Raw genomic sequence first — 27,988 nt, forward strand, 5'->3', positions numbered from 1 at the left:
CAAGTTTCATATTTAGATTTTTAATTCAGATGAGCGATGTGGCCAAAGTACTGCAAATTCCTTATTTTACGCGAGTACTTAATTCCGCGATTCAATTGTTCTGTATCAAATCGCGAGAATATATAATCGCAATCACCAATGTTCTGCAATAATTTGCTATAGTTCAAAACTGTCTGAAAAATAAAAGCGAGATTTTAAAATCCACGAGGGTTGCCTCTCGCGATTTTACGCAGAAATTGATTCCTCGCATTTAAATAGGAATCTACAGTACATATTGTTTATATTGCAGATTCCTAACAAGGCAATAAAGATATACAAGTAATACATATTACTTGATCGTATTTATTTATTCCCTAAAAGCTATCATAATTTTTAACAAATATTTTGTTTTGTAGAAGTTTTCCAAAATATAACCCATGGAATGGAAAAAGATGTAAGTTAAATGATGTGTTCTTTGGGCAATTGCTTTATTTTCAACACAATTTATTTAAAGGCCTCCCGTTTCTAACATAAAATCATTATTGTTTTCATATTGTTTCGAATTATGAAGTTTCGTTTCCTCCTAAAAATATAATGTGTTTGAACTGTTTTTTCTATCATTCTTATTAAGGTGTCACATTCGGTAAAGATTTATTGCTAATTTTATAATTGCTAACGTCCCATTTTGTGGAGATAAACCCAGAAACTATCAGAAATATGGATATGCCATTTTTAGACTATAGTGCGAAGTTTGCAACCATGTAGTTGTTTAATTTGACTCTAGTGACACCATTCATTCGAGCTCGATATGGCACAAAAATTTTGTACGGATTGTCAATTTTCATACGTTTTGATATGTATTTTTCATAAATTGAAATTTTGTTTGGACATATGTAACAAAAGTAGCGGAAAAAATAAAGGGTTTTTTTTTCTACAAAATGAGGAAAAAGAGGCAGGACCCTTCATTAGAAGTCATTGGCTAAAAATGACTTTAAAACAATCAAGATTTTGTAATGCATTATAGAAGCAAAACTGTTGATCGTCACAGTCTATCTGTCCATTTGTTACATAATTTGGTCTTTACAATTTGACGCAATATATCTAGAGAGGGAGACATATTTTGCTAACCATTTATGATTTTATCGATTCCCTTAATCAAAACACCAATATCAGTCCCCATTAAAGATTTACAGGGTTGGCATTTAAAATTTTTGATCTTTTGTATCTCAAAAATGAAAAAAAAAATTCAGATAGATGTTAGAACAACAAAGATAAGAATTGCAGAAGTTTTGTAAAATATCAAGTAAAAGGGTCTGAACATTTTGTATAGGGGATGAGAGACTCGTTAAGTATATCACAAATAACTTAAAATCGATCAAGATTTTGTAATGCATTATAAAAAAATTAGAAAACACTTTGTTCAGCAAGTTTTAATTGATATGGTATCGTATCGTTTCAAAAATCAGGTGGAAGACCTACTTTTCTTCGTAACGAGGGTACAAATAAATGAAGTAACATGTGTATTTTGAAAACTTTTGGACCGATATCAAACATTCTTTTTACAGATGGTTACCAGTGGTCATAATTCTAAAATTTAAGTATTTTTTTTTAAATTTCGATATTGTTACTTGTGGTCTTGATTTTTTGTCGATATTCAAGATTCAAGACCCTTTTTTGAGCAGAAAGGTTCTCTAAAACTATTCACGATACTAATGTCAAACTTTCAAAATTGATAGTCGATAGATCCAATTTATACAAAATTTTGTTTTCAAGTGCAAAACGCGCAAAGCGTAAAAGCGCGATATGGCGCAAAAATTAAGAACGAGAATTTTAACACGTTATTATTCATAACTTTTTTATGTAATAATCTGTAAACACATTAAGAATAAAGTTGTGTTAAATCACAAGACCGATTGAAATTTTGTTAAGAATTCTTAATTCGAAACAGTTTATTGTGACGTTTTACAACTGTTTGACCCTTTTAAATTTTGATCAGTATTTACGTAAAAAGGGATGCTTAGGGTCCAGAATATCAAAAGTTTGATGTTTCAAAACTTTTCAACGAAAAAATTTTGTAAAATATCCTGGAGTAAAAGTTCGTTCAGAATATGATTCTTAATAACAAGCTAGTATCAAAACTGTCATAGTGTCTTAGTTGGCCCATTTAATTGATTGTTTCATTTACCTAAAAACTATGAGATATTTTGTTATGACTTGTAGGGCAAAAGCAGTGCTTTTGCCAACATATGTTCAAAGATATCAATATTAATTTATGAGACCAAAAAGAGCAACGAGTCCTTTCTTAATATCTCAAAGACGAGTAAGATTTTGTTGAGCAATTTGTGACGTAAAAATGTTTATCTTGATTTATTACAACAGTTTGACCATTTTAAATATCGATATGATACTTAACAAGGGCCAGAATGTCAAAAATTTGATACTACCGATTTTTGAAATAGACAACAGATTGAATATTAACAGGGTTACTTCTGAACGCCAAAAACGCATAGCGTTGCAACTTGCTTTGGCGCGAAAAATTGGAACAAAATATTTCGGAAAATTTTGATACGTTTTTATCCATAACTTCTTCCTATGGAATAGTTTGTGAATACATATCGAAAAAAAATTGTGCAAAATTATAATACATTTTAAGTTATATTATTTAGGAGCAAGCTGCTTTACTTAGTGACCTATAGGGTCCAAGAGTCTTTTCTAAATATCTCTAACACGCGTTACGATTAAGATTTTGTTCAGCATTTATAAATGAAAGACTGTCATAATATATGATATTAGGGAGCTACTTGATTGGTACCTACAACTCATTGTCTTATTTATCTCAAGACTGAGGAACAATTTGTTATGACTTTTACGATGTACGTTGCAAATGCCAAGACCTTTTCAAAGACTTTTAAGGGCAAACCCTCTAATTAAGGACCTATAGGGGCCAATATCTTTTATTTTTTAATTGAGACTTTGTTAAGCATTATTAAAGTAAATTGTTCATAGTAAGACAGCAGAACAAAAGATCACTAGCATATAATCAAAATATTGTATTTTTTCTTTTCCAATGTTTGTGGGAACACAAATATATACACATGTAAAACCCTTGTTAATGATTACTTGTAAACACAAATAAAATCTGAACGTTATAGATAGACTTAAAGTTCTTGCACTGTATAAATTAGATATTCTTTGCTAATGTAAAAGTTAGATAACTCACACCATTATCCATCTCACTCACCCCTTCTAATGGAAATAAGTGATCAAAATCAAAGTTCGACTTCACACCTTCTTCACATCCTTGAAAAGTCCGTGTTTTTTTTCATTCTGTTTTTAATCACTTTGAAGGGATACTGTTACTCATATCAAAATTTGGCTCCATGGCATTTCAACATCAATATTAAAAAATCTCTTAGTTATTAAAATGCTCAAAATTTGAATTAAGAATTTAAATTAAATTAAACCAGTCAAACGCGTATTGATGTTGCTATCTAGTAAAGTCAATGAATCTTCGCATTTGCTACAAAGCTTTCTCACACACATACATTGTACATGTACCTAAATCCGTCTATCAAGGGAACAAAATCTAAGAAACGCCTTTATTTCAAACTGGTTAAATAATTATTTTACAAAAATGTATTTTTGGCATTGTTAACATATTTTGTTTTAATAATTAAAACAAAAAATCAAGGATTCTGGCCTTAAACTGTCTTTTTGCGGGGGAAAGAACAAAATTTTCTCCAAAAGGCAGTCTTTTTGGCTTCTAGCGTATACTTAAACAAAAATTCAATTTTGGCAGGGGCATTTTACGATGTTTAACCGCCTAGAGAAGATGACGTGTTATATTAATGGTCAATGCACTGTTCCGTTCAGCATTATCAATAATGGCAATTATAGGTGAGTTAGTGATAGGTAAGTACGTGTTATTATTTTTTATTCTTTTCTCAAACATTGTTTTATTTTTTTGTTCATATTTCTGATATATAGGCCTAAAGTAGAGGTTGGTTTTTATGATAAAACGCTTGAAGTTCAGTCAATAATACTGGAAAAATCAAGATATCTTGGAGGGATAACCAATGGCATCCTGACTGTGGTTGGACGTGAACTGGGAAACAAGATGATATGTTTAGATTTGTTTGAGGCATCACGGTGAATTTATATTTTTTTTCTTAAAATCACTTCTTTGTGCAAAAGATGTTACTAAATAAACTTTCACTTGTGGTGCATTTATTTTTATTTTATTTTTCAGAAATGAGAGAATAAAAGACGAACTTTGTTTCAAAATCAATGTAAATGAAGGTAACATCGATTCAAATGTCTCTGTTTTATACTAAAAATACACTATAATAGTAAATATAAAATCTATTGATGTATTGTATTTTTATTATTTTTGTAGGCAATTACATGACGCCTCAAAAGGTAAATGAATTCTTGAAAAAAAATATTTTTGATTTTGATTTAAAAATTGCATATTCAACATATTCGTTTGTCAGTTTTACAAAGAACCCTTTGACCATCTATTCATCAAGCTGACACAATGTCTTGAAAGAAAGGCTGTTCTCCATATTATATTGAAAGGTTCGAACCTGGCACACGATCAAAGAGTCCGAAGACAATATGTCATACCGTTTGTTAACGATATCAATTTTAATGAACTTATGATAAAAAAAAGTTTTTTGTTAAAATTACAATTGTAGAATTGATGTCTTGAAATATAAATGACGAATATTCATCCTAGACATTTGTATTTCAAACAATATTTCCTTCAACCTGCACCGATTACACGCTGTTCGTTTTCTCTATATAGAAACAAACTATGTTATTGATACGGCTATTCGGTGTAACCCAAAAGTTTTTTTTAAATAAGTATATAAATCCCTGCGATTGTGTTAGGGATGTTTGTTTTTCCTAAGTCTATAATAAATCCAGAGGTGTTCGAATGAAAGTTTACGAGACTTTCCTAGAGGCATGTTCGGGATTTGTGCAGTTCGTGTAAAATTTTCAGCGGAAGTATGGATGTTCGGATAATATACTTAAAGTACGTAAGTATTGATTGTTTTTATATCACATCTTACTCATATCTCTCTCATGAAATCCTTTTAACCTTAATGCAAACATATAAAATGTCAAGAATCTACCTGTGTCTTTATATTAATAAAGGAAATGATATTTTAATTATTTAATATTTATTTGGGGGAGTGAAAGAAGTCGTGTGCTTCATGGGTTCAACGCACTTAAATTGGATAAAATGCCTCATAAAAATTGCTGTTCAAATTAACCAAATACTTATACAACTGTGTTAAGGTTTGTAAGTTAAGGGTCTATCTTATTGAATGACGAATTTTCTTGTTATTCTTTTTAAAAGAAGATCGCATTACCTCACATGCGCATGCTTTAATAATTCCTTAATGATAAATGAAACTTTCAAATAATACATCAATTGTCGTAGAAGATAAGAATCCTTCTTAATGACTTTCTGTTTTACTTGCCAATAAATACTTTTACATTGCATTACTGATGATTGAATTTCGAATATTCTGAACGATTGAGAAAGCAAGGAAAATAACATAAATTGAATTGAATTATATGAAAAACACACCGACTAATATACTGTTAAAATTTGCAAAAGCACCAATGAAAATTGCATCGTTTGATTTGAATTAAATTTATATAGTTTGTTTTCAGGTCTTAGCAGTAATTTGAAATAATGTGTATGGTCAATGGTCAACTTGCTAATTGTTATTTTATGTTTCATTATGTTATACTTTTTCGCACGTATACCTTTTGATTCAATTATACGTCATTGTGTAAAATAATTCAACATTGCAAATGTCAGTCAAATGTTTATTTCCAGGAATTTGTGATGCTGAGACAATATTTCATATATGGCATACAACGATCTAATCTAAACTCAACAATTTCCGAGCATATCGTTGAGTCATTCATCAAGCATCAATTGCAATGTGTATTGTAATGCTCGCTGAAGAATTGTTAACAAATCTGAACCTAAATATCACTGATAATTATTTGTTTAAATTTTAATTAAGGAACGTTAATGATTAAATGATAAAACTGTTTTGTGTTGCTGGATTTTAGCTCACCTGAGCCGAAGGCTCAAGTGAGATAATCGGATCAAAATATGTCCATTGTTTGTAGTCGTTGTCGTTATCATCTTCGTGAACAGTATATATTGGTATCTTCTTGTCCAAAACCACTCGGCCAATTTCAACCCAATTTGACACAAAGCATTATATAGGGTAAAGGAATTCAAGTTTGTTTAAATGAAGGGCTACGCCCTTTTGTAAAGGGGATATAATTTAGAATTATCGTAAACTTATTGGCAAAAAAACTTCATCTCAAAACAAAATTTGCATGAAAATCTTTAACTTATATGGAAGCATCCTCGAGTATAGTAGATTCAAGTTTTTTCAAAATTTGATTTATAGTGGTAGGGTGGGGCAGCATTTGGGGGAGGGGTTAATTTTAACAAGGAATGTTTAGAGAAAATCCTAAAAAAAAATCTTCTTGAAAACCATTCAGCAGGAAAAACTGAAACTTGTGCAGATTAAGGTTTGTTGAAATCATGATTCCCCGAAAAAGGTTGGGGCCACAAATGGGATTTTTTTTAGGAATTGTGAAAAATCTTCTCACAAATATTAAAACAATAAAAAGAGCTTGATATTTAACAGAAAATATGTGAATAAAACTTGGAAGACTTTAATTTTGAGGAAAATCTTCTGTTCTAGAAATCAAGATGAGAAATGTGAGCTATTCTGATCACATTTTGTCAGCTGTCCGTCTGTCCATCTGTCTGGCCGTCTCGAAACTATTTACATTTTGAACTTCTTCTCTAAAACCGCTTTGCCAATTTCAACCAAATTTGGCACAAAGCATCCTTATGGTAAAGCAAATATAAATTGCTGAAATGAAAGACCGATTTTTTATTCAAAGCGGAGAAAACCTCAAAAGTGTAAAAAAGAGGGATGCATATTTAAAAATCTTCTTCCAAGAACTACTGAGTCAAATTCAACGTAATTTAGCATAAATCATCCTAATGGGAAGGAAAATTTAAATTGCAAAAATTAAGGGCTAATTTTATCTCAAATTTGAGTTATTTACGAAAATAATAATAATAAGACAGAGAGAATGGGGGTCAATCAGTTTAACTTCGGACTCGATATTTCATATATCGAAAACCAGTTTAGAAGACCAGTCTATGATAGAAGCAGCCATCTTTGAATTTCCTTGTTGTGCAACAGTTTACGTCCGAAGGAAATATTTGAAACATCCAAAATATATTTGTATATAAAGTAAATTGCGTTGACATTTTCATTTGTGACGGTGGTTTTAGCTTGTTTTGATTTTCGTTTAGCATGTTTGGTTTCTTTTTAGTTTTAACTTAAAAGGAACCATCGTCTTTATTTTAGAATTTAAAATTTATGCGTGTAGATCAATCAGCTGATTGTTTGCATGTACTTGCGCAAAATCTGATGCACTAATTAACAACATATCCTAATATACTATTCATTATGTTGGTACATGTATTGTAATTCGTTACGATCTTTACATAATGGTTGATTAATGCAACATGTTTTAATATGTTCTACGGTGCTACCGTTGTGGCTAGCGCAGCAGAATTACACATACCTTGCATCATTGTCAACTTAGTGTTATTTAGGTATCAACGAAAGTCAAAGAATTTTGAGAGAGAGAGAGAGAGAGAGAAAGAGAGAGAGAAAGAAAAAAAAAGAGAGAGAGAGAGAGAGGGAGAGAGAGAGAAAGAGAGAGAGGTCCCTGTTTGTATGAGTGAAATTTCCCAATTTCAGATATAATGGTTTAACTTTATATAATATATGCATAAATTTTTAACTGTTTATTTTTTTCTCTTTATTCTTTTTCATTTAGTTCAAAATGTCCTATTGTTTTTTTTTCCTTTCTACTCATATACTAACCTGCTTACTGTATATGCATGCACAATTAGCTTAAAATTGGATCGATATGACAGTAATCAAAGTATGGCTCTTGCTAGTATATATCTATATAATATCTATGTAAAAAAACAAAGAAATCATTAGTCATATGAGGCAGGTATCGCACTCTATACTGAATAGCTAGTAACATTACAGATGTTTGATCCACCTCTGTATCAACCTCTAATGATAAAACGCCGCTTAATGATACAAATATAATTATGCGTTGCAATTGCAACCCCTAATGCTATAAATTCTTACATTAACAGTTGACAATATCAACCACTAATGATAAATCGCCGCCTAATGATACAATTTTATCATTAAGCGTCGTGAATGCAAAGCAGACCTAACGCTTAATGAAACAAGCAAAAAGCTACAAGGTCAACCCCTAATGATACAAACATTTTTATCATTAAGCGTTGCAATTGCACTCTTAATGATATAATAATAAAACAAAATGTGAAACTCACGCCATTTTAGAAAATATCTAGAAAAGAAAGATGGATGGCAGGAAAATTACACATATAGAAAGAAGATTTTATTATTAAATATTATCCAATACAATATCGTATCATACAGAACAATACCATAATGTAACATGTTACATATTCCAATAATAAATCATGATACAATATCATATAATAAGTATGAAACAATATCATATTATATGATATAAAAATAAGATTTTGGGATGCATATCATACGTATTTTATAATATGGCATCATATAATACATTACTATATCATATTTTACACTAGTATACAATATCGTATCATATAAAAAACAATATTGTATCATATAGTATAATACAAAATTCATATTCTACAATATCGTATCACATGATTCAATGCAATATTATATCATATTCTACAATATTGTTCCATATGATACTAGTATAATGCATTAGTAGTGTTATTTTTCTTCTTTCGAGCCGCTAGATCAAATTCAGTAAAGAAGGAACAGGACGATGGAACTAATTTATTGCTTAATAACTAAATAAATATTTATCATTTTTCAAAGTTAAAGACACTAGAATGTCCTTCGCAATATACTAACTTCACTGTCACTTTTTTACCTTGTTTTACTGAAATTGTTAATTTTTTGACAAAACAAGTCGTTTTCTGTTAAAAAACTGAACATACTGACTTTAAATTCATTTTTGATAAAATTTCAATAAATTATACTTAAAATCAGTTAGAACATTGGCTTTATTTATGATGAGCCCAGAAAACTCATTAAAACACATACTTGAAAAATACCGTTTTAGACTCTTGAATTCATAAAAATGCAACATAAAAAAGATCTATTTCTTTACTGCAAGGGTGTGCACTATAAACTTCACGACCTCTTTCTTACCATTTAATTGCGTATACTGTGATAAGCAGTGCACCTCTTTTTAGAATTTTTCAAAATATTTCTCTGTTACGAGCAAATAAAATAAATCCCGATTCCTGCAGACTCTCTAAAACAGTATTTGTGACAATGACTACTTAATGATTGATGTCATAGATAAAATACCTCAAAGCATCATAAAATGAAATCAGTTATGTAACTAGACACGATCTCGTTGCGAGCAACGAGGAGGTCTTCCGTCTGATTTTAGAAATTGAGATTCATGTTCGATCTTGAATTTGCTATTTAACAGCTATACATGATTTAAAACAGGAAAAAAGGGTCTACATTTTAAGGGCCAGATACTATTTTGTTTCAGGTGTAAGCTTTGTTCAACAAGTGTTTAGAAAGTCGTCACCGATATCAGAGATATCTGTGAAAAACGTTTAAGGGATCGGTCCCTTATCTCCTAATTGGGGGCATTGAACCACATTTTTTAGGTTGCATGTTGTTAAGTATATCATTTTGAGCATCTTTTTTTTATACTGCATTTCATATTTTTCCTTTTTGAGATATAGGTGATCAAAGTTTTGGACTTTTGACCCCTAAAAAGTCCTAATTACGTAACACATTAGAAAACCATTATATTGTTAGGCTACATAAATGTAAGATAAACATATTTGCTTCTATAAATTATTAGGAAATATCCCTCGGTAAGGAACTATAGGAAAAAGACTTTAGAGCCCTCTTCGTCCCTACATTTTGGGGCCAGCCCTTTTTCCTTGGTATCAGATGAAAGGTCATTTGATTTTATAGACAATTTGCTCAACAATTGTTTAGAAATTCGTTACTATTCTTGAGATATCTGAGAAAGAACATTAAGGGGCCGGACCTTATCTCCTTATTGGGGCCACTGAACTAAATTTTAAGGTTGCATGTTGTTAAGTACATCATTTTGAGCATCTTTTCTTTTATACTGCATTTCAAAATATTTTTCCTTTTTGAGATATAGGTGAGCAAAATTTTGGACTTTTGACCCCAAAAAATTCCTAATTACGTAACACATGAGAAAATCATTATACTGTTAAGCTACATAACTGCTAGATAAACATATTTGCTTCTATAAATTATTACGAAATATCCCTCGGTAAAGAACTATAGGAAAAAGACTTTAGAGCCCTCTAAGTTCCTAATATTAGGGGCCAGCCCCTTTTTTTAGTATCAAATGAAAGGTCATTTGATTATAAAGACATTTTGTTCAACAAGTGTTTAGAATTTCGTTACCATTCTTGAGATATCTGAGAAAGAATGTTTTAGGGGCCGGTCCCTTATCTCCTTATTGGGGCCGCTGAACCAAATTTTTTAGGTTGCATGTTGTTAAGTACATCATTTTGAGCATCTTTTCTTTTATACTGCATTTCAAAATATTTTTCCTTTTTGAGATATAGGTGATCAAATTTTTGGACTTTTGACCCCCAAAAACCCATAATTACGTAACATATGAGAAAATCGTTATACTGCTGGGCTTCATAACTGTAAGATAAACATATTTGCTTTTATAATTTATTACAAAATATCCCTCGGTAAAGAGTTATGAGTAAAAGACTTTAGAGCCCTCTAGGTCCCTAATTTGAGGGGCCAGCCCCTTTTTCTTGATATCAGCAGAAAGGTATTGTAAATATAAACTTTTTTTTACATTACTTGTTTTAACAAAATATTTTTCAGAAAAGAGATAAAAAGAAAAAAGCACAAAAAAATTCACGACGCTTTTTTAATGTCAATTTTCGAACCTTAGCGAGCTTTGGTGCCAGTAGTGCTAAACATACAATACAACAATCATGCAAAACTTCAATCTTTCCTTTACCAACCGTAGAAATTTGAGCTTAATATCTCTTATAGTTTAGAAGATCAACAGAAGACAAAATACCCATATAAAAATCGGAAAAATCTCAGTATCTTTAAAACGGATATGACGTCATCAGCACAAAAAAATTCCAATCAGGATCAGACCAATATCTATCAAATTTGAAATTTTGATTGAGATTGGCCGAGCCGTTTCTGAGAAATCGCGTGTCCCCATCCTACCATTGGGTGGTCAAGATTTGAACAAAATAGAATCAAAACGACATGAGATATTTACACATAAGTTTCAACCGGTTCTTGGTAAAAAGATTTTTACGATATACTACTATGTAACAGTTTAGTTTGACCATCTCCCCCAAATCTGTGGCCTCAACCTACCCCAATGGCCATGATATAACCTAATATTAATACAAAATGCATATCAAGTTTCATTATTCCCTATTTATCTCCCTTGAAATGGGTGTAATCCTTCTTTCGTACACACTTGAATTTCCTTGGCCCAAAGGTGATCTGTGCCAAGTTGGTTGAAATTGACTCAGTGATTCTGTAGGAGAAGACGTTAATTCGAACAGTTTACAACGACGACAACAGCGACGATGACTTGGACAAAAGAAGACAAATTTTATCAGAAAAACTCACTTGAGCTTTCGGCCCAGGGGATTTAAAATTGTATAACCTTAGATATGTTTTTCCTTTGTTTCTATATGTTATCTAAGCTCTTTGTATAATCTATCACTATTTTTTATGAGGTCAAATTCCAGTCACGAAGTTTGGTAGACTATGAATGGAAAATAAAGTGCAAATATGTTATTTTTCATGGTCAATTGTTTAGGTATAAATGAGTACAAAACAAATTTTTTCTTGGTATTCTTTAATCATTTTGTTTTAGATACAATCGTGCACTATGAAATAATATGTACAAAATACATATTGTATGAATTCAAGAAAGATCTTTCTTGAAGACTTTGCTTCTGAAGTTTTTCTTACAATATCTATTTACCGTATATAGAGAGCATTTGCTGCAACCAATAATGCAGGTGTAAAGAAGAATAATGACCCCCGTAGAATATTGACCGTGGGTCATTTTCGACGTAGAATAATGCCACCCCCTCCTTTGCTGTAGAATAATTTGATTTTTCTGAAGAACAAAAACCCAGGGTTATTTTTCTTCATGTTAAAAATTAAACATAAAGAGAAATTCCCCCCCCCCCCCCCCACCCCGTAATCAAGAATAGAAAAGGGTTACACCGTATCCAATATATCTGACTTTGAATTACTTGAATTTTCACTCTGTTCAGTTTATTTTGAAATTAAAAACACCGAACTTATCAATAAATCGCTGTATATTGTGTTTCATATCTGTAGCAAACACGCACAAACACACTTTCATTTCCACAAATTAATTGTTAACAGTTACGTCTCTTCTCTCGTCGACATATGGCGGGAAATGTCGCTGCACTTGTGTGTAAATCGGCTGAACTATACTTGACACTTTACATGAATAATTCTAAACAACATTGTATATACCTTTATTATTTGAAAACGGTTTTTGGTCAACAAAATTTATGCACAGGTTGCTAAACTTTTATAAATTATGTTATCGCGATTTTACAATTGCATAGGCAAATTTGCCAATCTAAATGTGTCCATTTAGGTCATTTGAACTTTGTCGTTTTTTTTACTTTTCACAACAATATTGTGGTGAACGTTTGGCCGTTATCTCCCCCTATTTTAAAATGTACATCAAACAGGGCAGTGCAGGAGATCCATAGGGCTATTATTTTCATGTCTCAAATTTGGGCTTTACGGATACCACCCTGTGGTTTCGAGGGGTTAATATCTCCCTTGGTTTTGATCACGACACATTGATATTTTTTATCCAGGCCATCTTTACTGCCTCCGAAGTTGTCAATGCTCCTACAAATTATTGATTCATTAATCATCTTGATATTAATTAAAGTATACCGATGATAAAGTATAATATATTTTCTGAATGAGTACTCTCAGTACTTTGATTATTTTCCTTATTGGTCGTTAGCTTCTACTGGCTTAATGGCTGCTCTTGGCAGCTGCTACTTCAGCATGGTTATAATGCCTTACAATGGAGTAAACTTTTCTTAATTTTGGTTTCATCATTTATTCTGGGTGAATTCAAATTCATACCAAATAGTTTGTAGTAGGGGAAAATCATCAATGCAAGTATACTTGAAATTCATGAACAATATCGAGTCTACTCTTTCATCGCCGATAAACATAATTTTGTTTTATAGTGTCTTGTATCTCGAAAGAATTCTAATGTGTTGTCGCTCGTTATAATGACACCCCTGCGAATGTGTTCGGAATGTTTTTTAATCGTTGCTAAGTATTTAATAAATCCAGAGGTGCTCGAATGAAAGTTCACGAGACTTCACCGAGATTTGTTAAGTTCCTGTGAAATTTCGAGCGGAAGTATAAGTGTTCGGATAATATTCTCAAAGTCGTAACGGCAAACTATATCCGAATCCAAAGAACAATACCGATTACCATATTAGATTAACAATATAATATAAGCGTGGTGTAAAATGTATATTAAGATAAGTCAACGCTAAATACGTTTTGTGAAGCAGTTATGACAAATCTTAGGAATAACTTAAGTTTAAATTAGGCATATCTTAAGTTCTATCATAAGAAACATGTTAGATAACCTTTTTTAAACGAGTTCCTGTATTTCTCTTTAACTACCAGAGTAATAAAAAAAAACCATAAACATATATATAAAAAGTAAAAATATTATTAATATCAATGGCAGTAACTTATGTGGACATATCAAAAACTAATGTTTAAATTTCATATTTGACTACAAGTACCCATATTCTAGAAAAAAGACTGTGACCAAGTTGTGCTGTTTCCCGCGATTTTAACTGCAAAACAGAAAGGATCAAATCAAATAATTTTAAATGACAATCGCAGGGGTGAGATGGCAGGCTATGTATCGAAAAGGATTGCACACAAAAAAGTCTTTAATGTAAAAAAAATTATTATGATGATTTTTTTTCAATATTTATTTGTGTATTTCTGTTTGAGGGTAACAAACTCTTTTTTTTTATATGAGTTCACTATGCAAATGTATGAACGAATTCTTACAAGAGCCACATATAGCTCATAAAACACAAAAGGGTTTGTTAATTCTATAAGTTACTGATGATGTATTGGGTAATTTGGACAATTATGATAGCAATAGCAATATATTTTTGTTCTTTTTAATAAAATGTAGTTCTAATTCATCTTTTAGGCAAGGGGTATATCTTAATGGGGTGTAAGGAAAAATATAAATGCTCTTGAAAAAGATTTAAACCATTTGATTTTCAGTTGTTCCCATATTTTGTACGACCTACTCTGCCTCACTCTTCGGTTTTACAATGTGTTGTCAAAGATCGATGTTACCTTAATTTGTGGGCAAAAAGCGCCCTTGGCATGTACAAATGGTAAGGACAAAATAAATTACGATGACAATGTCAATAAATGTAATTTGAGTATACAAAGTGTTTATTTTAAAGTTAACTAACCTCTTTATTAACTTTATGTTTTAGTCCTTTACTTCAGACAGACAAAACAATAGAAGATGGTGTGTATATATTTCCCTTAAAGGACTCTGTTCATCAGCCTTGCCAGTATGATGTGTCAATAATAAGAGACAACGCTACGGATCTGCAACTTTGTTTTACACTCTTAAACGATCTAGAACAGTTAGTTTTAAATAGTGTTTTCTGTTGAGTGATTTTTTTCTCACAAAAACCATAAAAAGTACATGTTTTTACCTCCTCTATAACAACGAACTGATACACTGATAAAATATTTAAATTGTTTCAGTGCTAAATATGAGTTACTCTATTAAAATAGTTTATTTTCTGAATTTCCTTTTTACATTAATTTGTTGAATGCAATATTCAGTTTTTGTGTTTTCTACCTAACAATGTTTATATTTTGTTCAGTTAGTGCAATTAATTCAAAGCTGTTTGTTTTTAAACGACTAATCAACAAACTGGTTTAGACGAAATTGTTCATTACTTTTAAAGAAATGTAACGTTTTATGATAGAATTCCAGAATCTTTAAGTATTCTTTTCCACTGAATATATATATATATATATATATATATATATATATATATATATATATATATATATATATATATATATATATATATATATATATATATCATATCTTTGTAGATATGTAATGTTTAAAGACCGACGCTGTTACCTCATCAAGTTTGTACATGGATTGACAGGTTTGTTATTGTACATTAACTTTGTGTACGTGTTTAAAATTGAACAATTCAAAACATGAGAAAAACTTTGAAATTGGACCGATCACCCTCTTTTATGCTTGGTATATGCATTTGTCGTATTCAGGCAAGGGAACTTGTGCCGGCAAGTTTTGCTACAATGGTGGATTTTGTGACGGAAGCTCATCCACTTTCAAATGCCTGTGTCGAATTGGATTTTCTGGGATCAATTGCTCTGAGAGTAAGTTGAAAATGTGGAAGTGACTGCATGTTTTTAAATGTGTTGTATTCTTAAAATTTGTATCTAAAAATATTTACTATTTACGTTGTAGGCCATGGACGCGTATTAGATACTGACGTGCCTTCTTACGAGCAGGTTATTATATTTTAATTACAGGTAGCTCGGTTACAACGGTTTGTATTCAGGGTTATTTTGATAATTATACCAACGTTTTTTCAAAAAATAATTTCTTTTTATAAAAAAAATTGTAAAGATTACTTAAAATTAACAAGCTGGTTCCAAAAATAATATTAGTTTTGAAATAATATTATAAGTTAACATTAATACCAATCATTTCAAAAGAAGAACGAATGACTTGCCTATAAGAATTAAAAAATCAAATATTTACAATTTATTTTATTGTGTTTTAAAACATTAACTCAAACATGCTGCAATACATATGTGCAATGTATTTTAATGTTTAGTTTATTTCATATTAGTTATACTTCCTTCTCAGAGTTTCTTTGGGGATCTTGCTTTTCCTAAATCAGTTTATTGCAAATATGATACAGAGTGCGTGGTATTGTTTTCTGTATCTCACAGCTCAGGGTAAGTGTACAGATAAATCCAGGTAAATCTTGTTATAATTTGAATTCAGATTAAAGTAAGTTTTTATGATATTACCTAACAGATCAAAATAAAAGAAATACATCATTGAGGTTACAAAATAAGACAAATATATAACATTAAACACTGATCTTTCAAGTCGCACTTTGTAATTCAGATAAATATTATCATTGTGTTTAGTGCAATATTCAGACGGCACTTAAACAACAGCGGGCAACCAGTCTTTAACCTTAGTCACAACTGACCGTACGTGTTTGATGATCGTGGGTGTGCTACGGGTATTGCCAGTCGTGAAACCCGTGGCTGATCTTAGCATTAAAAGTCGTGTTGAAGTTATTGAAAGTGCAACGTTAGACGTTTGACGTACGAGTTGTAGGTGTCACGTACAAATCTGTTTAAAGACGAGTTGGTACTCGCAACGTGCGATGTCCGTAGGCACCATACCTCCGTCTTACAATTATTGTGCACCATACGTACCTTTGCCTTGCGAACCAGAGTTAGACATTCGCGTCGTGGGTCACATGCAAGTCAATCGTACCAACGTCTTTCTTTACTTCATGACAGCTGCAAGGACAATTACACGTATCATTGTTCTAATAAATAAAAAATATTTTTCTTTGGCATGTACTAAAAATTCGTATCTAATACCATAGATATTGAAAACTTTTCTGAAATCTAGAAGAAAGTCTGCGCAAAAATCTAATTACAGCGAATTAGTTATCTACTAAAGATTTACCTGGCCAATGTAATATTTTTAAAAGACTTCACAATTTTTTAAAACTATTTCTTGAACTTAACAATATATATATAGAGAGAGAGAGAGAGAGAGAGAGAGAGAGAGAGAGAGAGAGAGAGAGAGAGAGAGAGAGAGCGCTTTGTTTCTACAAGTCATTTTACCCAATACAAGTACAGTACCGGAATTCAAAATTTCCAATGAGTTCAAGTTTAGTTGCAGACAGTATAATAGAAAAAAAGGATTGATTTAAAGGTTGTTTATCAACTGAACCAAATTTGTATTTCTTAAATTGAAAACAATAAAGAAGAGAAGAAAAAAAAATCATTGACTAAATGACAAACTAAATTGCAAATGTGGGTTTTTTTTCTTCTTACTCCAAAAATGTGTATAACTCTATCCTAGCACACTTGCAAGTCAAGGTGATTGGGAAATATTTTGCCTTTTTTCTACAATCTAATTCAATATCCAGTTCTTTTTTGTCCCGTTTTACTTCTTTGCCTTCCATTTGTTGTCAATAGGAATGTTTTTTTTGTTTTGGATTAAGAAGGTTTGATTTGATTTTGATGAATGGTAAAACTGTCGATTCTCTTATTTTTATCGTGATTTTTACATAATCATTTTATACAGAAATATTAAGGGCGATTTGCATGCACCCCGAGCAATTGATGTACGGTGACGAGGTGTGATGAATGTTTACTGTGCATTCAATTTATATGTTAATGGTGTGCATGAGCGACTTGCAGTCAACGTACGTGTAACGTAAAGGACAAGTATGATCTTCTTTCATCATCCGTGCAAGACGAATCGTACGGCCATCTTACGGGTTCCTTAAATATTACGGGCTCCTTGAGTGAAGTGCAAGTGCAGCGAACGTTTTCAGATATTGTAAGGAAACCGTGGTGATTGTTGGGCATGTTCAAGAGCCACTTTGCGTGCTTACGGGAAGCGTGCGTCCATCCAAAATCGTCAGATGCACTTGCCATTCTCGAAAGATTTTCTGTTAAATCCGCCGGTAGACCACCCTTAGAAGCAATAGCGACCAGTTGTGACTAAGGCTTAAGGACGACGAACCCAATTCGCTTTGCGCAGATATATTGCGCACCTAAAAAGAGTGATCGTTACGAACAACAAGTTCTCAATATTACGTAACAACCATTAAAATTGATTAAGAAATTGCTTATGACGCAATATAAAGCTGTTCTACGTCATCAATACACACTTTATGTAGTGCAAGTAGTGGCTGACCTTGCTATGATTTAACAAACAAGGATATTATTTAGCTAAAATACGTTTTTTCAACATTATTTAACACGCACAAATTTCATTAGGGGATTTCGCATTACTGTAATGAGTTTTTATTAGCTTAAGTTATTAAAAACTATCTACATAGGTTAGTGAAGAGAGTTTCAGCCAGCGAACACGTCATTTACATTTCGATCTACTTCAATACTTGTATTGAAAATAGAGTTAAACCGTCCCTGTGCTTAAGTTTTGAAGTATTTCATTATTTTAAAAAAAGTAATACACACTCTGATGGTTGTTTTGTTTCATAAGTCAACCTCGAAATGATGTACATGACCTCTTTTTAGAGTTTGTGCATTATTCTCGTGAAAAGTTACAGAACCGCACTTTGGCATGTGCTCTGGTAAAAACTAAGCCGATGATATGGGTTTTTTTTCAAATGTTATTTATTTACAATCATTATATAAGTATCATATGTAAACTTGGATAGAAAATCTATTGCAGAATTGTTTTAAAATTACATTTTCTCTCACAGGAACACCTTTCCCAATTAAGTTCAGTTGAAAAAAAAAATGATACAAACATTTTATTAAATGGTCCCTAATAAAATAAAATTCTTATTCGATTTTAAAGTCACCTGAGTATGATGTCCATTAACTCCTCTACCTAAATTGTGAAATTCATGGCCCCTGGGTCAGGGGTTCAGGAGATGGGGTGGGGGGGGGGGGGGCAATATGGCAATATAGTGTTAAGGCATAAAAATCTTCTTCTCTATTTTCACATATCTGTATGAAAAACTGACTTCATAATTATGTTTACCAGGAAGTCCTCTACTAAAATTTTGAATTTTATGTCCTCTGGAGTATGGGTTTCGACTCTAGGGCAAGGCCAAAATGGATGTATATGTTTAAAAATCATCTTCTTTACTCCCATAAATCTGAAAGGAAAACTGAATTCATAATTTTGTAGACCAAATCTTTAAGTTTTTCGCCAGAGGTTTCATAGTTCTTTTTGAAAGATCTCAGGCAGGAAGATAGTCTCCATTAAAAATTTATAATTTTTCTACTCCAGAATGAAACCTAATTAAATGTATATATGAGACTCCTCGACAAGTTTGTGTATATGGGTTATATGCTACTCAGGTAACCGTTAAGGTCTATTGGCCTCTTGATATGTTATTTTTTATTGATTTTGATATATCTGTAGTAACTCTAACTCATAAAAATTTTCATCACTATTGTAGAAATGAATTGGGTCCGTCGTCCTTAAACCGCGTTTTATTTTAAATAATTGAAGACTAATCATTAATTCAGTGTCATGTAATGAGCATGAAAAATTTATACAGACACATCAATATTTAATAATTATCTATTTCAAGTATGTTTTCTGTTATATACATGTAGTAAATGCATTCAGTAGCTCTTAAATCATAAGATTTTATTTATTTATTCGTTAGTCTTTAATTATTGGGTATAACGCAGTATCGGTATGCCAGTCAGTCTATATAAAGAAAGTAACAATAAACTAACAATCAAACTTCCATTTTATAGATTTCATACTGGGTGGCACGGTACAAACATAGAAGTTATCAATATCCGCTATGAAAAAATTCCTTCTTCTCTTGATGTAATTGGTAAAGTGGTTTTGATACACAAATCAACAGGGATCGATTTGTTTTGCATTATCCTGTCCTCAACAAATAGGTATGTAACCATGTATGTTAATATTTAATGTACTCTTTAAACAATTATATACATATAACTTTAAACCAAATTAAAGGTGTCTGATCCGCAGCATTTGTTCAAAAACTCTTTAATTTATATCAAAGATATCACCTTAAGGATGGTAAATCAAAGTTACAATACCAAATGAGAATTAATTATAATGAACAGTGATATTGGCTAGGTGGTCTCAAAATGACCAACACTATTTTTCCTGGAGACTTACTTTACGTAAACATTTTGCACAAAGAACTATATATGATATGAGTCAAATTTGGTCCCCATATTTCGTCATTTTTTAAAGTGTTTCGGGTACAATAAATTGGTATGATATTTTTTTTAGAAGAGTTGTTATGAAAATATTTTTCACCTACTCATTTGAATTAGTACATTTATATGACGTCAAAAGTGGCGTTATTTTTATAATTCAAACAGAATTAGTCAAAAATTGACATTTTTCTTATCTTTTTACGAATGGAAAAAATAGAGCTTCGCTTTGAACAAGGTAAATTTTTTGTCACTTATTATTCTAGGCCAGTCTCTGATTAAAATATTTTGTTTGTTCAAGCATGCGCTCAATGTTTTCTGAAAGAAAAACTGCGTGAACACGTCGTGCCTTTTTATGCTAAAAAAGGCAAAATGGCGAGAAAAGTTATCTTTGTTACGATGTCATATTTCTAACTTGTGGGCACTTGAATCAAAATGAAAATAAAAATGAAAAACATAACGCATATATCAATACAAAGTAAATACAAAATTACACAAAGAATTACAGTAAAATGATGATGTTCCATTTAGGGGAAATTTTAGGCCCATATCATTCATAGTCCTTTCCCAGTTTGGTATTTTTCCCATAACATAAAAATTGCTTGAATACAACTGCAAATTTTGCTTATTTGTTTTTGTTTTTAAATATATTCATAACATGAGGAACATGCATATATAAACCACCATTTTATTATTAACAACATTTCAAAGTTTATTGAGACTGGAAAAATTTAAATCAAAAAATGTGAATGCTTGATTTATTCCATATGTTAAGGAAAATTATGAAATTAAATATCTATTTAATCATTTTTTTAAGAACTTCAGCCGACGTAAAATGTTGCAGTATTTTTATGGAATCGGGTATGAATTCTAAAAATCTTTAACAAATTTAATTTTTGAAATGATGAACAAGTGTAACTTACATAAACGTTCTTTTTTCAGGTCATCCAAAAGCCTTTCCTGATTATGGCCAGGTATTCTTTAATATGTATGCTTAAAACTCAAACTTTTTTATTGATAGGTCTTTGAAAAAGAGTAATTTCGCCTTATTATTCATTTAAGGCCCGATTTATATGGTCATCACCCAGCAATGGAACGGTGTTTACTTGTAGCTTCGGACAACCATGTCATGTACTGATTACACTCAGTAAGGAATATAACAACGCTAACTGGTAAGAACTTGATCAAATTAGTTCTTAATGTTTCATAAAAGATACAGTTTTTATGACGTCACAAATATAATATTACTACTTAAGAATATTTAAAGAACATCTATTGGTTTTTTTATTAAATTGGATTCAAATGTAGGTTAATGATCAGAGTTTCAATATAATGAGAGTCAAATAACAAAGCCACTTTTAACTGTCCCGCCAGTAAGGCATTCCTATCATGCTTTGTTTTGCTATGAACACAATCCTTAATGGTAGCCTAATGGATGTTCTTTATTCTTCGTCAAGGCAGTCACAAATCTGATCTCTCTAATGGTAATTTGATGTTTAATTCTATACAATAGCCATTCATGTTCATGTTGATTTTAATTTAAAGGTTTGTTTTCTACATTAACCCTTCAACTCATCCTAAGTGTACTCAATAGAGCTAATAACAAGCAACATCAACCTGGATGTTGTGCTGCTTCATTAAATCCTTCACAAATTTGTTTTATCCGTATTGGGGTATCTATTATTGCAATATTAAAAGATGGCGTGCCCTCTCTCCATAAACACATAGTTAATAAGCCGTCGGTTTTAGTGGAAACTAAATCTTTTTTATTTAAAAAAAAATAGTAAAAAATATTCTTTATGATACGTACTGTTGTAGCTACATACTTAACCTGCTTTTAGCATACTTAAAGCTCGAGATCTTTTCACAAACGACAACGAAGGTAGCTCAACCATCTAAATTTTGAAGGCCAGGAGCATATATGTTAAACTTCTATTTTTTGCATAGTGTTATTTATAGTTGACAAAGTACAATATTTCCCCGAGGAGCAGGTTTTAGTAACAAACTAAACTCAGAATCCCTTTTAAATGATAGATGATTTTCCCGGAATAATAAACATTTTTTTAAAACTTTACGTTTTACTAGCCTTTCTGATAAAATGAAGTCGTCTCTATATTCTACATATATTCTAATTAATGATACAGATATATTTGAATGAAATGATTAACTTTCTTTTTTTTCATTACTTATTTATTTATGGGGGGGGGGGTATACATACTGCAATGTAGTTACAAAGGTACATTTTAGTAGCAAACATGTATTCATTATTTCAATTTTATAAGTTTAATATAATGTGTTTATCAATATAATTTTTCTCTAGGAATAAAATTCAATAAACAAAAATCCACGTGCAAAATTACCATTCCTTTTAATATCTTTTTAGGGTCAACATTTTTTAAAAGATACATCTAATGTTTTGGCAATTTATTGATTGAGTTATTGTGTTCATTAAATATTAAACTACTTATTACATTACGAAAAAAAACCATTTTGGTTGTCACTCTGTAGTTTAATGAATGATAAACGTACATGTATAAGATTTCATTCTTTTTTTCCTAGCCCTGTGTTAAAGGACAGAACAAGTGATGGAATATCCACCCATATCTTTGTTTCTAATTTCACTTCGAAGTGCCGTTACGACGTGTGGATTGGATCGCCTTTGTCTGACAATACGAAAACCAAAGATTATTGTTTTCAGAGTCCAAATTTCGGGTAACATAAATATGGGTTGGCTTTTTTTTTCTTTTTAGCTCTATTTTTCTTTTTAAAAAGTATAATACTAGAAGAAATCTGAGTACAAATATAAAGGAATGCCCAGAATGACTTCTTTTCAAAGTCTTTTTTTTCAAATATAAAGAGTCATGTTTTAAAATAAAATGTTGTTAAATAAGACTGACTTCTGAACTGTAGGAAATCGCACAAGTTATCAATTACTAAGTAAATATGACGGAATCCTGTGTTGCGACCAAATTCATTCATTTAATACATAATGATACACCCACATACGCTTTGCAAATAAGGAAACCATTTACTATACAAATACACACTGTAGTATAAGCTGACATAATAAAACCAGAGACTAGATATACCATAGACAATTTAATATCATGTGTAAATATCATTTAAAAGAGGCAATGAATGCAAAAATGATTCTATAACCTTGAAACCATATAAAGCCCTGAAGTAATTAGAATTTCGGATATTTATAGGGATATAAATTAAATACATATATACTATTAGTTAAATGAAAGAATGAAACAATAAATATGAACAATACATTTACGTATAGCTAGAAATAAACTTTGATAATCATGAAGAAAAAAAAACAAGGAGAAGTAAAAATAATTGTATACATACTTTTACATTTTTACATCAAAACGTTTGCCAGTTACATAAACATGTAAATTAAAAATTACTGTAATTAATTTAGGAAGGATATAAGATTTAGAAATATGAATTTCATAAGGTTTGTGGTAAAAACGCAGTCAAGCATAAACATACTTCTGAAATTTAAAGATAACTATTTACAAGCTAAAGAACATAAAATGTACGAAATCTTATTTATTTATTGAAATCAAGTAATATTTTCACAAATTCAGTCTTGAAAACGTTTGTTTGTGATTGGTTCAAGAAGCCATAAGAAGCCATATATTATTATCTTAAATGTCACAAAATACGATTTAATATATTCAACATATTTTGCAGTGCTCTTGCTGAGATACGATGTTTCAAAGTTTATTTTGATCAGCATGGTAAGGATATTTTATGATTAATCATTAGATTGCATAATTTTATTATACTAACTACTGTCGCTGATAAATTACATATTTTCTTTGGATTAAGCTTTAGTTGATACGTCAAGTTTTGTTTCAACATCAGTAACTACGGCCCCAATTACTATTACAATCACCATCAGACAGCCGACTGCAACAGATAATAACTTGCAGCTTAGAGCAACAGTTTTTGTTTTTGAAAAAAAAAAATATAGTTTTTGTTCTTAAATGTCATCCGTTAGCATAATTTTCCTTTTTTTTCTAAATGGTACCTAAATCTTGTGCAGCATGGTTTCAAATAACGTAAATCATCACATGTTTAAAACTGCAAATTTAAAGGACAACCATAGCTTGTTTTGATACCGACCGAAACAATGAAACTAAAAACGAAACTATCAATGATTTGAGATTTGAAAATGAAGATATTTGATGGTGCTTGATAACAAAAACCAAGATAAATATGGTGTATTCGAGCTTGATTTACTATTAAATACGATAAAAAATAGTATTAAACTGTCAAAATTTATTAAACATCAGCAACATAAGGAGATTTATTCATTTCTGACGAATGAATATGTCGGACTTGAAAGTAGGATGTGACTTAACAGTTTGAGGATCACTCAAAGGTCCGATGGTCTGCGCCAAAATCTAGCAACTCGACACCCCATAGTACGATGTTTAATTTTCATTCGTCAACGCTCAAGGCTTTGCCGCTCGAAAACCCTGTGATTCTAAATATATTCGTAAAAGCACGAAATCTATTTTCATTATTCACCACTGGTCCTGACAGATGTACCACAATTGAATTAGAAAGGATTATATAAGCACGAAAAAATACACACACAAATTAGTATTTTATTAAAATAGAAAATAAAGACGAAAACTCTGAAGGTAAGTTTTATACTTTAACCGTGTTATTATCTTAATATCGCTTTTTTTGCCCTTCTTTATCTACAATCGTTCGTCCCGTCTTGAATTTCCCGAAACACAGAGGTGTGGAAGATTTTTCGTTGACACAGTGATTTAAATCCACCCTGTCTTACATTAGAACGCTGTTATTTCTCTGTAACCTTTTCCATTATCAAGACAGCTCCGATATCATCTAGTTTGAATGCTAACATTTTAATTCATTGACCTGGTTACCACTTTATGAGAGCAACATTTATATGATCGAGTTTGTTCAAATAATGATATTTGGAGGTAGCGTGGGGCGACAATGGAGGAGAGATCGACCTTTTACAAAGGAATATATACGGACAATCCTTAAAATGTCTTCTTTTGGAAAACCGTTTAGCTAGAAAAGCTGAAAGATCCCCCCCCCCCCAAAAAAAAAAAAGAATTAGTGAAACTACCGGTTGTGTAGATTAAAGTTTTTTTTAATCATATCTAAAGCTAAATAATACCAGAGATAAGGACGGGTAACATGTGGAAGGGGGATTTTTGAAAAGAAATTTAAAGAATATATATTTTCATGAATGCTAACTAATAAAAGAATGTTGATGATTACAAATAAAAATGTCTGGAAAAATTAATTTTATATTGTAACGTTATTTTATCAGAGTTTTGGCTATTGTTGCACACGTGAGTGTTGTGGCCCATTTGTCTCTTGTTTTTAAAGCTGCTTGGTCTGAATGCTTGGCAATAACACTATCAAATAATTTCGAATTCAAACCACTATTCTAAGAAAATTGCATGTTGTTACTTGTCCTTTCTTCACAAAACTTGCATGGATGATGCATCTGGGCAGTCTTATAAATCTGACAGACTTAGGTGCTGAATCTTGGCCAAACTTTTTAGAAACTGGAAAAGGGTAACGTTTCTGGAGAATGTTAACGTTTATAAAGCAGGTGCACTAAAAAGGTCATATCTAAGCTAATACTGATCCTATTTTACCACACTTGCATGGCTGATGCAAAGAAAACGCTGATCATATAATTATGTCAATGATGGGTCTGGTATAAAAGCTATGAAAAGTTGAGAAAATTCAAATGAAGTTAATTTTGACAGGAAACACTATTTAATATTCAAATTTTGCTAAATTGTATGCATTTTTGTTAAACATTTGCAAATTGTATTATTACTGTAAACAATCGGTTTATTGTCTTGGCAGCTCAAAAAGAAGCAACTGCAACAACCACCCCGTCTTCTATCGGGAGTACAGCTAGTACCAGTCACTCGGGTAATTTCTGTTTGTCTTAATATACAAACAAATCCAATTCAATGTATTTATATACTTGAATAAAATACTTATTAAATTAATTAAATTAAATTAATATACAAACACTACAAATTGCATGTTGATCTGCATGATTACTGCTTTGTTTACATTAAAGTTTATGAGAGCAATTAAATTTGTGTAAACAAAATTACACGAACAAAAATTAAAGTTAAACATTTGATTATATTAAATTAAATTCCACAGAAATTTTTTTTTGTATATATTGGTATAGTTGCTTACTGTAGTTAACTTTTCATCATTTGCTTTTGCCTGTTATGTCTAAATATACCGTTTATAAAGTCAGATATGGTTTCTAATACTCTTTTGATTTAAGCAGTATTTGTGTTTATTTTATGACTTATTTTGTGGATCTTATGTCATTATATCACCCCTTATTGAAAGCTAATACAGGTTTACGAGAATGTTTTAGCACGCAACTCAAATGCAAAACATATACATTTCTAGAGTGGAATGTCTTTATGTCAATAAAGATCCTGTAGATTGCAAAATGACAATTGTTACACAAATCTGCAGGTGTTAAATTTGGACATGCTCTAAACATGTAGTAAAGCCTGAAAAAACAAATTTATTAAATAATTCTACTAGATCTTGTGTGGCTATGCATATATTTTGTTTTTAAAGGATTAATGTGCCCTAAATGCGATGCGGACCTGAATTGTGTATGGAATGGGACTTGCTACCCTGGACAAGTTTGCATGATACGCTCGTTTAACGGTGCAACGGTTGTACATTGTTCTGAGGTAAATTTTAATGCATTTCACATTGCAATTTTAACCTGAAAAAAAACTGTTCTTATTTTCACACATCATTTAATGTATTGTTTTCTAGAAAGAAAACTGCAACTTTATTAAAGCGGCCGTACCTCACGTCGAGATCTTGTGTTGTGAAGATCATCAGTGTATCACTAATATTATACCATAGAACTACAACTGCATATATGAACATGGAAAATGATCCCAATTAAGATCATTTGTAACATGTATGGACAATTCGTATACATATGAATAAATTTTGTGCATGATTTTAGTTTTAGTTATTTGTTAACTTTATATTAATCGATAACATTAAATATAAGATGTCATGGCTTAAAAACGTATAAAACTTTTGCGATGGTTGCTTAAAAACTCATTTGGTTTTCAACAGAAAACGTTAAAATTTAACAATCAACAATAAACAAATGTGAAATTAAATGATTTGACCAATGCTGTAAATTGTTCAACTTGCTAGTCGAGGACATGTGCACTTTGATTGAAAGTATATAGCTATTGCTTATAAATATGTAATTAATTGACACTACTTTAAAAAATAATGACTGAATGCGACCTCGTTGTAAGCAATGAGCAGGTCTTCGTTTTGTTTCGGTGGGGGTAATTTAGATTGAGGTAAATCAAGCCTTTTCGGAATTTGTGTCAAACAATATATTTTTTTTTTATTTGAACAGCTAAAACAACATAATTATAAACCTACTAATTAGGCCAACATATTTTTACGTTTGTAACAAACAATATATAGTTTATCGAAATAGACTAGCTAGTGTTTGCTTGATAGTATCTTTTTCATAGGCACTTAAATTTATATACTCAACACTGCCAAACAAGCCTTCCAGCTTACTAAAGACAGGTCTTCCGATAATCTCACTGTAGCAGAGAGGCACTGACCATAAAAAGCTGATGGAAATTTAAGCGATTTAAAAAGTGTCAGTACTTTTTGAAATATTTTTTTCATACGTGGGTTTAACACGGTTCATGCAG

At 31.1% G+C, this 27,988-nt stretch overlaps 1 protein-coding gene across 1 annotated transcript in view; it reads left to right on the plus strand.

The window, feature by feature from the left end:
* LOC128175596 (uncharacterized) overlaps positions 1 to 27,258 on the plus strand; it is a 97,419-nt gene extending 70,161 nt beyond the window's left edge. Inside the window, exons 23-41 of the mRNA XM_052841352.1 lie at positions 396 to 433; positions 3,779 to 3,876; positions 3,967 to 4,128; positions 4,229 to 4,301; positions 14,496 to 14,611; positions 14,717 to 14,872; positions 15,357 to 15,415; positions 15,540 to 15,653; positions 15,745 to 15,788; positions 16,150 to 16,241; positions 19,788 to 19,940; positions 21,043 to 21,086; positions 21,168 to 21,199; positions 21,288 to 21,397; positions 22,785 to 22,937; positions 23,931 to 23,977; positions 26,109 to 26,177; positions 26,859 to 26,977; positions 27,066 to 27,258. Coding sequence (XP_052697312.1) covers positions 396 to 433; positions 3,779 to 3,876; positions 3,967 to 4,128; positions 4,229 to 4,301; positions 14,496 to 14,611; positions 14,717 to 14,872; positions 15,357 to 15,415; positions 15,540 to 15,653; positions 15,745 to 15,788; positions 16,150 to 16,241; positions 19,788 to 19,940; positions 21,043 to 21,086; positions 21,168 to 21,199; positions 21,288 to 21,397; positions 22,785 to 22,937; positions 23,931 to 23,977; positions 26,109 to 26,177; positions 26,859 to 26,977; positions 27,066 to 27,158 — 1,772 coding nt within the window. The 3' untranslated portion in view covers positions 27,159 to 27,258. The remainder of the gene's footprint in view (positions 1 to 395; positions 434 to 3,778; positions 3,877 to 3,966; positions 4,129 to 4,228; positions 4,302 to 14,495; positions 14,612 to 14,716; positions 14,873 to 15,356; positions 15,416 to 15,539; positions 15,654 to 15,744; positions 15,789 to 16,149; positions 16,242 to 19,787; positions 19,941 to 21,042; positions 21,087 to 21,167; positions 21,200 to 21,287; positions 21,398 to 22,784; positions 22,938 to 23,930; positions 23,978 to 26,108; positions 26,178 to 26,858; positions 26,978 to 27,065) is intronic.
* Positions 27,259 to 27,988: the final 730 nt, after the last annotated feature.

Source organism: Crassostrea angulata, chromosome 3 (genome assembly GCF_025612915.1).
Source record: "Crassostrea angulata isolate pt1a10 chromosome 3, ASM2561291v2, whole genome shotgun sequence".
NCBI classification, from domain to species: Eukaryota; Metazoa; Mollusca; class Bivalvia; order Ostreida; family Ostreidae; genus Magallana; species Magallana angulata.